We start from the raw sequence: 14,619 nt of genomic DNA, 5'->3' as shown, positions 1-14,619 counted from the left end.
ATTTTGGGACACAAGCATAGGCTATTGAATTCCCGTGTTTACAAGCTAGGTAGAACCTTGTGTCGCAAGTGTCAGGCGCAAAAACTGAGAGTTGCCATCGTCCAAGAGTGCCGAGAGACCACCTCCGGCTTCTACCGTAGTCACGTTTCCAAACCACACATCTGTAGCAACATACCCGGATCCCGTCAATCCCAAATCGCCCAAGGTGATTGACACATTCTGCAGTCCACTCCCAAGGTCCACGTAACCTCCTCTGCCCAAGTTGGCACCGAGATTGGTCAAGAGCACATATGCTTGTCCGTCATCGTCGGGACCGGCGATCCAGGCCTGGAGCTGCATCGGCTGGTTGCTGCCCGTCCCGGGATTGCGCGGCTGCATCGGATAGCGGCCACAAAACTTTGCCGCCTCGATGGACTCTTGAGATGTGGCAAGCTTGAGGCCGAGATCGTCGATATTCGTCATGTCGGAACCCAGAATCAAGTTGGCAGAGGCGCCGATCCAGTGGCTTGCAATGGTGATGCGCTGTGCATCTGTCACGCCAGAAACACTCTCTGGGTTACCAACAAACATGTTGTCAAAATCAGGGTGTAAGCTCATGGTTTCCTCTGCAGCCACCAATAGGTTGATGTATTGCCGGTACTGTTCAATAGTGCCTTGGACCTTCCACATGGAGCCCAGGAACTTTGCGGCGCCCGAGCTGTTGATATCGACAGCAATGCGGAAAGAATCTGCACTAGACTTCCATATTCCCAGGTACGGCTCATTTCGGCAGACGTTGGACGAAAGGTCGAGACGAATCTGGCGCCCGTTATTGGTGATGGCGTCATGGTAGGCAATCGCAGCAGCGCTGGTATTGTCGGGTATAGGAAGGCTCCCGATAATGGACCCCGGCGTGAGAAAGTCGAGTTTGATCATATCCACACCCCAGGATGCCCAGAGATCGATTAATGCGTTGTGCCATAGCTGCGTGTCTGGATTGCTGTAGTTTAGGTAGCAGTTGCCCCTTGCATCCTCCAAGCCGCTAATGAAGAGAGACCCAACGAGAATGTCGGTATTGGATATGGTCTTGTTAGCAGCATCACACGGCGCGCTCGGCCGAGCATATAGACCCAGTTTGAGTCCCATGTCATGTAGCTTTGTGGCCAGAGTCGGCATATCAAAAAGCGTGGCATTGTAAGTGATGCGGCCATATTCATCCGAGACGGTACTGTCCCAGTAATCGTCAATACTGCAAAGATCATACCCCGCAGCTACAAAAGCAGAGCCAGAGAGGACAGTGCACTGCTCAATAATAAAGCTCTGATTGACGTAGGGTGCAATAGTTGAAGAATAGCCGGGTATTGTCCTGGGATTGGCCTGAATGCCCCAGGAATTCCAGCCTCGGGCTGCCGATACAAAGCCTTGCGGTGATTTGCTCGTCTTGATAAAACTTGAAGAGTCGCCGGTGCTGTTGGAGGCAAGGGGATAGCAGCCCGATATAGCACGCTCAGCAATTAGAGATTGTGCTGCAGCCAGACTGGACAGACAAATGAGGAGAGAGCTGACCAACATAGTGATGGAGGTGGTGTACGGTGTTGATCGAGATCCAGCCCTGTTATGTACCAGCGTTCAGTAATATCATCAAAATCGACAGGGAAAACTGTCTTTATCTATTCTGGGCAGAACAGTCCATTTGAACTATGATCAAGCAGTCCGATTTAACTTGCCTCGAGATACACCGGCAGTCAAATTTTACAAGCATCATTCATGCATGCAAGGGTGATTTTGGTGCAATAGAAGCTAAGCTTGTAGTTCTTTGCAAGAAAAAAAACTTGCATCATCTAGTTTATTCCGGACCTAACTGCCTGAGTGTCGGGTCAGGTCCCGGGTGGATGGATGCCCTATTCCAAACCGTAGTCGACCGGATTTTCGGGAGAATTCAGATTGGTTCAGTAGGGTACTGGTAGAGTGGCTTTCCATACGACTAATCAATTGAATTACCCAAATTCCATCAGGAGCACAATATTGAAACAGATTCGGCCTAGTTGTGTCGTTTTTTTCGGGACGATGTTCAAGTATAGAGCCTCCGAAGACATGGGCCGCACTTCCGAGGCCGCTATAATATTCCTACGGTCTCTTCCCTGTCCCCACATTGCATTCCTGTCACAATCAAGTCCTCGGGGTATCATTACTGCTGACACGCACATGATGCGGAGCAAGTGGAGCGCAAATATAATTATCGATGCTGGAAACGCAAACATATATTTTGGCCAGTCGCAACGGGAAACATATGGGGCGAGGATGAATACTTGAAAGTCGCTAGCACGATGCGGCTTGTTTTACATACATGGGTACATATACATGACTAGAACTCGGGAATCACAGGCTCAAAGAAATTCGCAAAATTGAATCCTGCAAAGAGGTCGTCGTTCATGGTATAATCGCCCTCCTCGATGGGATAAAATAGTGGTCCTGAAGAGCTGTAAACGTCCAGGCTTGGTGCTGACTCCTTGGGCGGCAGTCCATTCAAGTTGACGTTGCCCGTGCTGGCCGCAAAGTTGGGGATCGACGGAGGCATGGATGCGGTCAATTGTGGCGCGATTGGTTGGTTCCCTGGCGTGCCTGATGACCTTGCTGTAGCAGAAGCCGCAACAGAAGAGCCGTTTGCAGCACGTGACCGGCGTACATAATCGCTTGCAATGTGGGCAAAGCCGGACATGATCATGGACGGAAACGAACCGCCAGTCGCGTATTGTAGCCGCCCAAAAAAGCCGGCTGCCGTATCCAAGAGCTTCAAATTCGTGTCCGTCTCGATATGGGTGGGGTTGTGGATAACAAAGTCGAAGAGGATGAGCATTGCCGACGCCGGAATGGCACACATTATCCTGGAGAAGATAAGCTTTGGGTTGGCTCCTTGAAGGTGCGAGATTTGACTTACCACATTGGCGTTGAAGGTTTGAGCTCAATAAATGTCGTTAGATCTAGAACCGTCCGCGCCGTGTTCATGAGTTGCTTCCGCGTGTCATTCATGCGCTGGGTACTCTGGTCGACGCCAACGTGCAACTCCAGCCGGCAAAGGGAGATGTTGAGAGCGTGATACATGTAATGTATCCTGAGAAACGAGAGGGTCTCCCACCCATTTCCAGAATGAAACGGCATACCAGGTCGAAACTTGGCTGGTATCGAGTAGTTCCACCGGCTCAGGTCGCTCTTAATGGCATCAATGGCCGCGAAATACTGCTCCGTAGTTTTCATCGTGGCACTGACCGAGAACAGCGTTTGATACGCTTTCGACATGATTCTCCCGCACCTCACAGCTATGAGGAAGAAGTTGACGCCGTCTACATTCGATTCGGGTGTCTCGGGTAGAGGACAGCCGATATCATAGTCGGAGAGCAACTTGAAACCAAGGTCAATCTCTGCAATGCTCAAACCTAGCTGGGAGATCGTCTGCTTACCGGGCTTAGACCGAAGACGAAACAGAGCATGCGTTCCAAGATATAAATGACCCAAAAGGTTTTATAGCAGGAGACAGGATCCAAGCCACGTCTTTTGATGACTCGATGGCACCCAATTCGGGCCGCTTTGCGCACTGCTTCAATGAACAACTCATCTACTTGCATGCCGGGGATATTCATTCCAAAGATGGCCTAGAACAACAAGAGACACAATCAGGAAATGGGTAGGCTGTATTGTTCGGAATTATTCATGCTTACCATGGCAGTGACCGCCTGCTTCTTGTGAGTAGAATGAAATCTCTGCATTTGAGAGAGGATACTGGCTTACCTGTAGATCCGGTTCCGAGTCGGGATGAGTCAAGATTCGTGGCAATATTGCCAAGGAGACTCGAAAGATCTGCCACGATCTTCCCACTCCAGGGTCAAAAGAGACATCGGCGATATTCTGGCAGCCAATCGCGAGAACTGCATGATACAGAGCACTATGTCCGCCAATTGTTAGTCTTGAGACTTGGTGTTTAGCAAGACAGCAGATAGCAGACTGACGAAAATGCTGGTTGCTCTGCCAGAACCTCGATCAAATTTGGAAGGGCGGCTTTCCTCTCAAACTCTCGTCGGTCGAGAAAAGGATAAAGAGGATGTACACATTCAAAGTACGCCTTGATGTAGCCGGCAGCCTCATCCGGCGGGAGTACACATGGTGCGGTAGACATATCTTGGGGTGCAGTAAACAGAGGATTTCTTTCGTTTTTGCAACCTCTCTCCTTGATTAATTCCCATATCTTTTCGACCAGGTCCCGGACTTGATTATGGCCGAGGCGTTGTGAGATGAGACGTAGCCTGCTTTCCGTGAATACGGCCAGATTTGAGCTCGTCACTACACAAGAGATCAATTTCGCCGTCCGAGACCGAACTACTGATGAAGAAGAACTCACAATGGCCATCGTATGTCTGAAAAAAAAAAATCACGCTAGTTAGCACGGCACGCGTCTTTTGGTTGGACGGCTCACCTTGAAAATGCATTCATCATTCAGGGGCACTCCAGCGAGGCCGGGGTTTTCGAGTATACGGTCAATGTATAATGTGTCATTCGAGGCTGAACAGACCTGCCTTGTGGGGGCGGGTTCTATAATTAACATTAGTCCAGCCCAAGTACAAATACAGCAAGGGGGTGCATATTGTGGTTTGCAGACCCGGTAGTGTGGTAGAAGTAGCAGTAGGAGTCGACCGCCTAAGTAGTCGCTTGGTGTTACTGAATTCGCACGGAATCTTTCGTTTCTGACCACGGAAATAAGTTTAATTCCACACAAAAATGACACAACTACCAACGAAACCTACTATGCAGCTGTTACATGCTGATGTGCTTGTCTGAACTAGAATTCAGGGTCAGCAGTCGAAAGCCGAGCCGAACGAGTATATGCATTGTGGGACTAGGTGGACTGCTCACAAACACATCGAACTTTTCGGCCCTTGCAGTGGTTACAAGTCCTTGACTGTCTTGGCAGCAGGTCGCCGTCAGTGGAAGACATCGCGATGTCGGTACCGAACTGTATACCAACGTGCTCGGTGACTCCAGATTTCAGAGTCAAGAGTCTCTCCGGGAGTGAATGCCGAAGCAAGACATCGGATCTGGCGGACGAGTTTCAGTCACGTGATCTCGGATCTCGGCGTCTGGTCATATCCTAGCGGGTCAGAATATAAATACCCCCGTCTAGGCCAGTTTGGGCCGTGGTGAGCGGGGTGAAGGATCATGAAAAACGGTCCCGCGGGTCCCGAATTACGAATTGGAAGGCTGACAATTGGCAGAAAACGCTGACTTTACATTCACAATGGGCCCCGGCTGTGGAGATATGTAGGTGTGTCCTGATTGAACTTGCGAGGAGGATATGCGCTGCTCACAGGTCAGAAGAGTGGAGTCAATATAGACGAGATATACTGCCTGTATATAGTATACCTGAACAAACATGAGAGAATAATACGATGGAGCAGTCAGTCGCGCCAGACACATTGCACGTTCTTTTGATGTTGGGGTGACCTACAATACATTTATACAGATCTTTGAATTACCGTACCATTAACTCCTATGTACAATTATCATTATCTTAGATTACGGTGCCATTTCTTTATTTGCGTGTTTAAATGGCAAAGCCACCCGAGTTCACCTGTCTCGGCTCTCCTGCCGCCTCGAATGTACCATTGGCCAGCAGTCTCACCGCCTGGGCCGTGCTGGAACCCGGTGCGACCCAGGTAACATTGTGACCGAGGCTCTTCATGTACGCAACAGTGCTGTTGTCGTACGCATACTCGAACGAGACCAGGTTTGGCACGAGCTGGTCGTGCAGTCTCGGCTGGGCCAAGGCCTCGGGCGCCGTCATATTCTGGTCTAGCACATGGTGGATATTCTGAATCGTTGCCGTGATGATGCGGCTACCACCAGCGGATCCGACAATGAGGTAGAGACGACCCTCAGGCGTCTCGACAATGGTTGGAGAGATGGACGACAGCGGTCGCTTACCCGGAACAATATAGTTGGCCTCGCTGGGGATATAGCCAAAAGCGTTCGAGCTTCCAGGGATGGAGAAGTCGTTCATCTCGTTGTTCATAATGACTCCCGTCTCGGGGACCATGACCTGCGATCCGTACAAGGTGTTGATGGTCGTTGTGAGACTGATGGAGAGGCCGCTCGCATCGGCAGTAGCGACGTAGCTGGTGCCAGGGGTCTCGAGACTCTCGTAGCCCGAAGGGTCGTACGCCGAAACATTTTGCGTAGTGTAGTCCAAGATCTTGGATCGGACCTCTGCACCTGTAGCCTCGGAAAGCATGGACTTTTGGTACTCCAAGGTGCCGTTGACAAAGGAGGGATCACCCAACAGGGTCCTCTGTCCATATGCAAACCGCATGGCCTCGTCAATGCGGTGGGTAGTGAGGTTGATCTGGGCAGGGTCGCCAAATCCCGAGTAGCCGCTCACAATGTTGAGAGCACTGAGGGCCACGGAACCACCAGCGGGTGCACCGCAGCTGGTCAGCTTATAGCCGCGGTAGTCAATGGCAGAGGGCTCTCGCAGGGCAACTGTGTAGTTTGCCAGGTCTTCCAGCGTCATGGTTCCGTTGGAGTTCCTCAGAGCCGAGATGGTGGCATTGGCGATGGCCCCAGTGTAAAAGGCATCGGCGCCTTCCTTGGAGATGACCTCGAGAGTGTCGGCATAGCGCTTGCGGGTCATGGTGTCGTTGAGTTGCACCCTGCGACCGTGGGGGGCAAAGTCAATGGCCCATGAGGGGTCGTCGGTGAAGAAGCTTCCAGACACGGAGTTCATGTAGCGGACCTGGTCCTCGTTGACCCTGAAGCCATAGCGGGCAACCTTGATGGCAGGCTTCACTACATACTCCCAGGGCAGTTTGCCGTACTTCTTGTGCAGGTGCTCGAGACCGCGCAGCTCGCCAGGCACTCCGCTGGCGAGACCGCCATACAAGCTGGCATCGGTGTTGTTGACGTACATGTCCTGGAAAGCGGCAGCGGGTGCCACCTCGCGGAAATCAATGAACTCGTAGCTCCCGTTGCTGCTCCGGACAAGCATGAAGCCACCGCCTCCAATTCCACTGTGCTGCATGCCGATGACACCGACACACAAGACGGTGCCCACCAAGGCGTCGGCGGCATTGCCTCCATCCTTGAGGAGCTGGATGCCGATTTGACTGCAGACGGCATTCTCAGAGGCAACGGCACCCAACTTTGGCTCTTGGCTTGAGATGGGGTTGGCGCTGGTGGGAAGCAGCGGCAAGCACCCTGCCAGGAGGGCAGTGAGACGGCGATTGCCCAACATGGCGGAAGAGTCAAGACACACGAGAGGGAGCCTTGGGAAATACCTTGGGTAGGATTCCTGCAAATCGAACCGAAAGTGCCGGCGACAGTGAGAACGGACAGAGTGAGAAAGGGAGAGGCTCGGAGTTAGGTTGTCGGCAGGTGGACGCTGCCTGATTTATACAACCTGGTGTATACCCTGTTCATCAACCGGCCGATTAATTGCGCATTCGGACTATGCCATTGCGTAGTAGTACCGGGAACGGATAGAATCACCGTGATGTCTGCTGTAGGTACTGTGCACTCACCGAATTTTACCCAATACAGAGTACAATCCCACATCCTTTATTTTCACGGTACTTCAAGGATACCACGCAACACAGATAGAATAGTCCGCTAAGGTATGCTAAAGTGGGCTAGACACGGTGAGTACAGTAGACATCATATCACCGTGATTCTATCCGTTCCCGTAGTACCCTGTCTTGCGTATCTATCTGCTGCGGACGTTGCCGAGATCCTGCTCTTTGAACTGTACTAGTATCTATGGTTGACCAGGCACAGAACAGGAGAGGCAAAAACAGACCCTGTATGATTTCGGGATGATTAACGCGAACAGGACTTTGATCGGCGTGGTCTGGCCAAGGATCAATGGGAATCCACAGCATCAAAGTCACCGAAATCACCCCCCCAAAATTCACGGTTTCCCCCCTCGCGGCCCTCGCGGGACTTTTTTGTGCTTGCCCTGACCGACCCGCCATGCAGCAAGCAGCAGCAGCAGCAGGTTGGCGGGATCAGTTAGCAGTCACTTTAGCAGCATGCAAATGCGGGAAACGAGCCTTGGCCACAGGGCCCAGGGGGGAGCAGATGGGGGAAATGGAGCCTGGCAAACTGGAGGCGGGGACTCGCTACCTTAACGTACAGTACTAAGCAAGGGAGGTTGGCGGGGCTTATCGCAAACACCCTTTTCAAGTTACACAACACCGTCGGTCACAAATTTTGAAAAAACAAGCCGGATCACCTATTCTTGATAAGTAGTACGTATGCACATTCCGGTCCTACATCCGTTTGGCCTCGGATCATGATAATAAATCAGCGCCTTGAATCATAATCCTGGACCTTTAATACGGGGTGGTTGAGAGGCATCAAGGTAGCGTAGCAGTATACAAGCGAAAACCCCATGACATCACCATTTCAGAGACCATGTCATGTTCTTTTTATGATTGATGATAAGCTTAAGATATCGAAGCCTGGTGTGGATAAAGACGGACTGGATTCACTTGTTTTGTGTGGACATGATATTCCAATCCGTTTTGCATAACATAAACCCACAGCTATAAATACCCTGCATATCAATCACTGAGACTAGAAACAGTTCTCAAGACCTAGAAGACATGTCTCCTTCTTTATTGTCTATCCTAGGCTATTCGCCTCTGCACAGAATAATATTGTACTGACAACATCTATCATGAATTCCCCTCTCGTCCTTGCCCTCTCTTTTGTGCATTTATGCCGATGGGGTGTTGTTGCTCCCTTTTCGAATTACACATCTATCAAATGTACTCTTCTATAGGGCATTGCTTAATATAGAGTCAAAATGTGAAAAGTCCTGCCTTGGCGAGTCTCCTCGGAAACCATGTATTGGAATGAATGCTACTTTATTCACATAAAGTTTCGCAAGCAACAATCACGGTATCTCATTGTCATCGACGTGGAGCTCGTCGAAATCCCTTATCACCGGCGGGGTACCGGCCGCATCCACCCGCCTTTCCCTCGGAGTTACGGAGCGGCTGTTGGTCTTCTTCCGAGAAACTGGAGGGGGACTCTCTTCGAGATCGAGAAAGCCCCCGCCGCTTGGTGCATTGGCAGTGACATGGTCGGCCAAGGGCGGTAGCGGTTTTACTGACATGGCCGCCACCTCGGCGGCGCTGCGTGCTGCACTTATACTCCGCGAGCGGTGCGACCAAGCGCGCGGCCTGACAGCTTCACCTTCTGCCGATGTTGGCGATGCAGGCGTGGCAGCAGACTTGCTGTTCCTTGTCCGGTCGTGACTCGGGGCCCGGTAAATGGACGTTGCGACAGTGCGAAAGCTGCGCGCATCGTCGGACATGACACTCACGGCCGAAGAAGTGCCCAAGGCGCTCGAGCGACCGCTCGGTGGCATCGAGGCCTGCCACCCCGACGTGCTCGAACGAGCCACACTCGGCGGGGGGTTTGGGAATTGGTGGCCTTGGGCGCTCATCATCATTGTGATGGGGCTCAGTTCGTCGGCTGCTTCCTGGTCGCTGCTATCATTCCAGGTTTGTGCTGTAGTCCAGCAATGCGACAGCTCGTGGGCGGGCTCGGTACTGATATTGGCGACGCCTCTCCACGGTGGAAGTCTCACCCCTTTTAATCGCGGACACAGGTGATATTTCACATCCTTCTTGTAGCGGACATAGGGAGCGTCGACAGAAATGGTGGCCAGAGTCTGGAGAATACCGTAGATCAACACCCAGCGACCGCGGCGACCGACCATGGGATCTAGCATTCCAATATGATCCGACTTTTCAAACTTGACAAAGCTATCAATAAGTCCAGACTGCTGAAAGTCGGAACCAAGGATATATATATTCGTCGCTTCAGTGTAGGCCAAGTGGATGCGCCGTTCCACGGCGCGGTCTTCGGTCCCCTTGTGCTTGTCCCTCTTGGCTCTGTCCCGCAAGCCCACGGGTGCATTCGTCGGAGGGAACGAGTCGGGCACCAAGGGATATGGATGTGGTATATGAGGGAACTTGGACCGGTTGTCCCATTCAATGAGCAGGTCGGTCATGGGCAAATCAACAGTGTCAGCGTCAAAGGCCTTGTTGCCGCTCTCAGACACCATCTCCCACTTTCTGCTGCTTCGGGTTTCCGACTCGTCCCAAGTGATGTCGCGGTTCACTAGATAATCGTAAAGTGCACCAAAGTCCTTCTGGAGCTTTTGTGCCACGTTTCTCGTAAGCCAAATGTCTTCCCCATCGCCCGAATGGTCATCTGTTGCAGACGGCGGCGGCGGCCATTCACCATAGTACGAGGAATAGTGTGATATGAAAAACTTGCGCAACCGGTCACTCGCTGCCTTGGCATGGCTGTTGGCAATTAGTCCTCCCTGAGGCCAGATATCGCCATAGGAAAAGTCGGCCAATCGCTCCTCGGCGGCCTGGACACGCAGTTGCGTCTCGAGGGAAGCACGCTCTAGCAGCGCGCGTGAGATTGGCGTGACAAGCCTATAGTCTGCACAGTCATGCAATCTTGGGTACATGCCAACAGAGTGCAGAAATGCCTCGCGCCACCCTTCCTCCCAGCGTATCGTCTGCGACTCAGACCAGGCAAGAAGTGAAATGGCCGTCTCCGGGTCGTTGCGGCAGTCATCAATCGCCCGTGCAGAGAGATAATTGAGTATGATGCCAATGTTGTCGACATCTGGCGGCATGTATGTTTCAAGCCGCGAGTACAAGTCTGAAAGAGCTTGGTGTAATGTCACGCCAACCAGTGAGGCATGATAGAGAAGGGCCAAGACGTTCCGGGTCGTGATGTTGTGGCGATGGGCTTCAGACTTGCTGAGCTCTGAAGGTGCCGGAAAGTACATCTCGTAGGCAATCTGGTCATTGCCTTCGGCATCATCCATGCCGTCGCCATGATGTCCCCTTCCCATGTGCCAAGACTCGGAGTGGCTGCCAAAGTTCTGGGGAGCCGATCCGGATGGGGTATCCGGCGACGGTGGAATAGGAACATGGCCATGCGTAGCGCCTTGTCGCATCAACTGAATTAGAAATCTACTGTCCGTCGCTTCGATGATGTGAGAAGACAGCCGGAACAGGGGCTGCGGTTGCGGCGTCTGTCCATGGGGCGCCATGTAGACCAGGACGTCTCCGTTGGGGTCCCACAACTCGGGATCCTTTCTCAATCTAGTTCCATTCTGGACTGGACGTCCGGCGCCGATCCAGCGCTTAATGGTGGATGGAGGCGTCGGAGGAGGCACAAGAGGCTGTCCTCTGCTTTCGGAAGATGGCGGGTGGGCAACATCATGGGATTCCCAAGACGCGAGTTGTGATGGGGTCAAGGGTGGCATGGGAGGCATGTCATCGGATTCGTGGGCACCATATTCAGTCGCAATCGACATGCCAGCCGACGAGTGAGTGCGTGGCTCGCCATCGGCTTGCTTCTTGGACCTCCTCCCGAAACCGAAGGCCTTGCTGATGCCTCTCCTTACATCGTCACTCCTCTTGTCTATCGCGCTCCTGAAGCCCGAGCGCTCAATGCCAGAGACGTCCTCGGTATGGATAATGGGTTTCCTAGCGCGAGCATAGGCGAAGCTGTCCATGGGCACAGGCTGTTGTTGTTGATGTTGCTGTTGCTGTTGAAATGCCCCAGTGTCTCGTCTGCCTCCATCACTTCCGCCGCTCTGGCTGCCACTGCTCCAGGTGCCCGTCGTTGATATAGGGATCTTGTGGCTCAGGTCAGGATGTGGCGACTCTGAGAACTTGAGAAAACGCACGCCATTTGCGCCGTATCCTGTTCCCGGAGGAGACATATAGTTTTCCACATAGCCTTCGCCATAGTCAAAGCTGTGTGAGCCTGACACATCTGGGTGCTTTAGATCCGCTGTGCTTGGATGGCCAGGATTCTTGTCGCTGCTAGATTTTGTCTCCGTGATCTTCTTGCGCACGTACGCGCTTCGGCCGGACATGATGGTCGGCGTACTGGAATTCTCTGCAAGACTCCAGTGGAATATTTGAACATGTGCTCGTCTTGCTGCCTTGAGATTTCGCTCCTCTCAATCACGGATGAAAGCTGCTGACATTTGTCTATATACGAATCACCCAGCAAGGACAACAATAACAACATTAACAACTTGCAGATGTCAATGCGAATGTTGTAAGGGCCCGTCACTCGTGGTGATGAACCACGAGCAGCATCTTTTACAGCTCGAAAGCTGGCCCAAAAGCAACTCGTCTGCACTCCAGGCAAGGTTTACTTGCTTGCTGAACCTCAGTCGGCTTCTCTAGGAAGAAGAAAGGAAAGTTGGGCCGGACAAGGAAATCAGGGATGGTGTTATTCTTGTTTGTCCCTGGTCCGGAGTCTACCGGAGACGTGCATGTAGAGGTCTAGGCCGCGGCGTTGTCCCAGAAGAGACGCGAGCAATTCCGCGTGTCCCTCTCCCTGCCTGTAGGCTGTGCAGTAGGGACAGGATATTGAAGCGAAGCGCAGAAAGGCGCAAAGAGACTCAGCCCAAGCGTTTCCAATTAATTCTCGCCAACAGGGGTTCGTAGAGGTGGTGTCATGCAAAGTGCTAGGTCGTATTTTTCCGATTATGAGATCGTGGGGACTGCTGCTGCTGCTGTTGTTGTTGTTGCTTTTCCTTGGTGATTGGTGTGAGCTTTCTTTTGATTTTGGCACACAGTATGCCAATCTCGGCAGTAGATCGTCCTGCACACAAGTAGAGACTTCGAAATCAAGCAACAAGAGCGAATAGATCGAAAGGGAAATCTTGTCCTTTGGGACAAACTGTCAGGAAAAGAAAAGCAGATACCCTCCAAAGGTTTTCCCCCCCAGGCATTGTTATCCAGCTGGGTGGGCCAGGCCATCGCGGGGGGACGGGATATATACGACTGGACAATCTTCGCCAGGGATGATGAGAGCTGTCAGGCTTGTCAGGTACGGTTGGACCACCCTAAAGAGACAGGACTACTAGGTACCTGGTAGAAAAGTTAGGCTAGGTACCTAGGTAGGTAATGTAGGTCAGCATGGAGTCATGGCCCATTGGATGGACACGCATGGTCTGGGGTTCATTGAGGTAGGGGGCCCCCCAAGCCGCAGGAGGCAGAATTTCTGGAGGCGCCGGAGGGGGAGGGAAAAAAAAAAAAGAACAAGTTCAGGGTCCGGGCTACCTAGTATTCAGTGCTTGATAGTACCCGAGTTCCAAACCACCGGCGTCCACCACCAACTAAGAAGACGGCGGTACAATGTGGGCAGTATGTACATGCATATATCAAGCTAGACCTTTTGATTCTCTTTACTCCTTGCTATCTAGTAGAGTTCAATAAGATGCAAGTTGGCCGCAGGTCCATGCCTACATGGGGTGAATAGTTTTGGCTGGGTCTATATATTGACGTACTTGGTAGCATGCAAATTGTATGTAGCCCATAAGGTTAAGTTAAGTAGTTGCAAGTTATTGCTTCATGCAGTGCTCCTACAGCGGCTTTTGGCTGGTTTGGTATCTAGCTAGTCTACCAAGTTGATTGATGATAGTCGTGCAACGGGCAGTGACATTGCATGCAGGCCTCCGGGATTGACTCAGAAGTACGGTTCAGTAGGCGATGGAGACAGGAATGTAATTGCTTTCAAAGGCATTGCATGCTGTTATTGCCTTTTGTGTCATGTCGGTAGAGAAATGAAAACTCGAGGGGAGAAATAAAGGACCAAGCCAACAGCCAAGCTACTCGGGTTGCTTTACTGCTTACATGGCATGACATGGCACGACATGACTTTGAGAGCGTCATCTACATAGAGGCTTGTACCACCCAGCCCTCAGTCCCCCATCTCCAAGCGACGAATTGCTTGCCAGGGACTTATACTGAGAGACTTTGACAGTGTTGACGTAGAGTTGAGACGACAACAAACAGCAGCGTCTACGTGCAACCGGCAACCGAGTCAAGTTGCTGACGATCAATGGGCAGATCCAGTCGGCAATTGACTGATTGCTGGGGAAGGGGGGAGGTCCACGGTGATGGGGTGGGTTATTCAGGACCCAAAGAGCAAACTTCGACGACAGACGAACACAATTGTCAACGGCGTGTGTGAGCCCACCCACAAGGCTTAGCCGTTGAATGTTGGTGGATAATAAGAGTATTGCGTAGTGAAGTAGTACATACATAGCAGTATTGCCAATCGCGTGGTCTGTCAATTCAGCAGTAGGTACTGGTGCCTCACCTCTTCCTTGCTGACGTTACCTACCTAACCTAGTAGACAACCCCTCAAGGGGAGACCCTCGCGAGTCGGTCAACTTCGGCCAGCGTCGCCATTAGCGCGCTCGGCCACAGCTAGGGCATCGTTCGGCACATGTAAGCCAGAGCTTCCGAACTTGATGCGGATGACATTCCGCTCGAGAAGGCGGTAATAGTACATCATGAACCTACTCTCAAGCAATTCACCTCGGGCCTACACAAACATTGAAGATCTCATAGGTAAATGTCGCAAAAGAGGTGCTTGGACATGACTGATGCCAGTTCGACAGTAAATGAAAAATATGACACGCCTTTTTGAAAAGGGACTTGTCGTCCACAATGCAGGTCAGCCCTATCTTCCTAGCAGGCCTCAGTGCTGGCTGCAAGGGCCCAGGGGTACATTAATCCTGAATAGACA

General features: G+C 51.9%; 4 protein-coding genes across 4 annotated transcripts; all 4 read right to left on the bottom strand.

Annotated features, from left to right (window-relative positions):
• Window positions 1-45: 45 nt before the first annotated feature.
• PFICI_15134 (uncharacterized protein) lies at window positions 46-1,551 on the bottom strand (the record flags this gene model as incomplete). Its single annotated transcript, XM_007843715.1, has 1 exon — window positions 46-1,551. The coding sequence occupies one exon, from the start codon at window positions 1,549-1,551 to the stop codon at window positions 46-48; it is 1,506 nt and encodes a 501-aa protein (XP_007841906.1).
• A 793-nt stretch (window positions 1,552-2,344) lies between these two features.
• On the bottom strand, window positions 2,345-4,150 carry PFICI_15133 (uncharacterized protein; the record flags this gene model as incomplete). Its single annotated transcript, XM_007843714.1, has 6 exons — window positions 2,345-2,864; window positions 2,918-3,378; window positions 3,438-3,629; window positions 3,696-3,710; window positions 3,766-3,919; window positions 3,984-4,150. The coding sequence occupies 6 exons, from the start codon at window positions 4,148-4,150 to the stop codon at window positions 2,345-2,347; spliced, it is 1,509 nt and encodes a 502-aa protein (XP_007841905.1).
• A 1,422-nt stretch (window positions 4,151-5,572) lies between these two features.
• On the bottom strand, window positions 5,573-7,258 carry PFICI_15132 (uncharacterized protein; the record flags this gene model as incomplete). The annotated part of the gene is made up of 1 exon (XM_007843713.1): window positions 5,573-7,258. The coding sequence occupies one exon, from the start codon at window positions 7,256-7,258 to the stop codon at window positions 5,573-5,575; it is 1,686 nt and encodes a 561-aa protein (XP_007841904.1).
• A 1,662-nt stretch (window positions 7,259-8,920) lies between these two features.
• Window positions 8,921-11,944, bottom strand: PFICI_15131 (uncharacterized protein; the record flags this gene model as incomplete). The annotated part of the gene is made up of 1 exon (XM_007843712.1): window positions 8,921-11,944. One exon carries the CDS (start codon window positions 11,942-11,944, stop codon window positions 8,921-8,923), a length of 3,024 nt encoding a protein of 1,007 aa, XP_007841903.1.
• Between the last annotated feature and the right edge of the window lie 2,675 nt (window positions 11,945-14,619).

The sequence above is a fragment of the Pestalotiopsis fici genome, assembly GCF_000516985.1.
Source record: "Pestalotiopsis fici W106-1 unplaced genomic scaffold PFICI_Scf_15, whole genome shotgun sequence".
Taxonomy (NCBI): domain Eukaryota; kingdom Fungi; phylum Ascomycota; class Sordariomycetes; order Amphisphaeriales; family Sporocadaceae; genus Pestalotiopsis; species Pestalotiopsis fici.
Note: the sequence above shows the minus strand (reverse complement) of the source record. Positions and strands in the feature narration are given on the sequence as shown.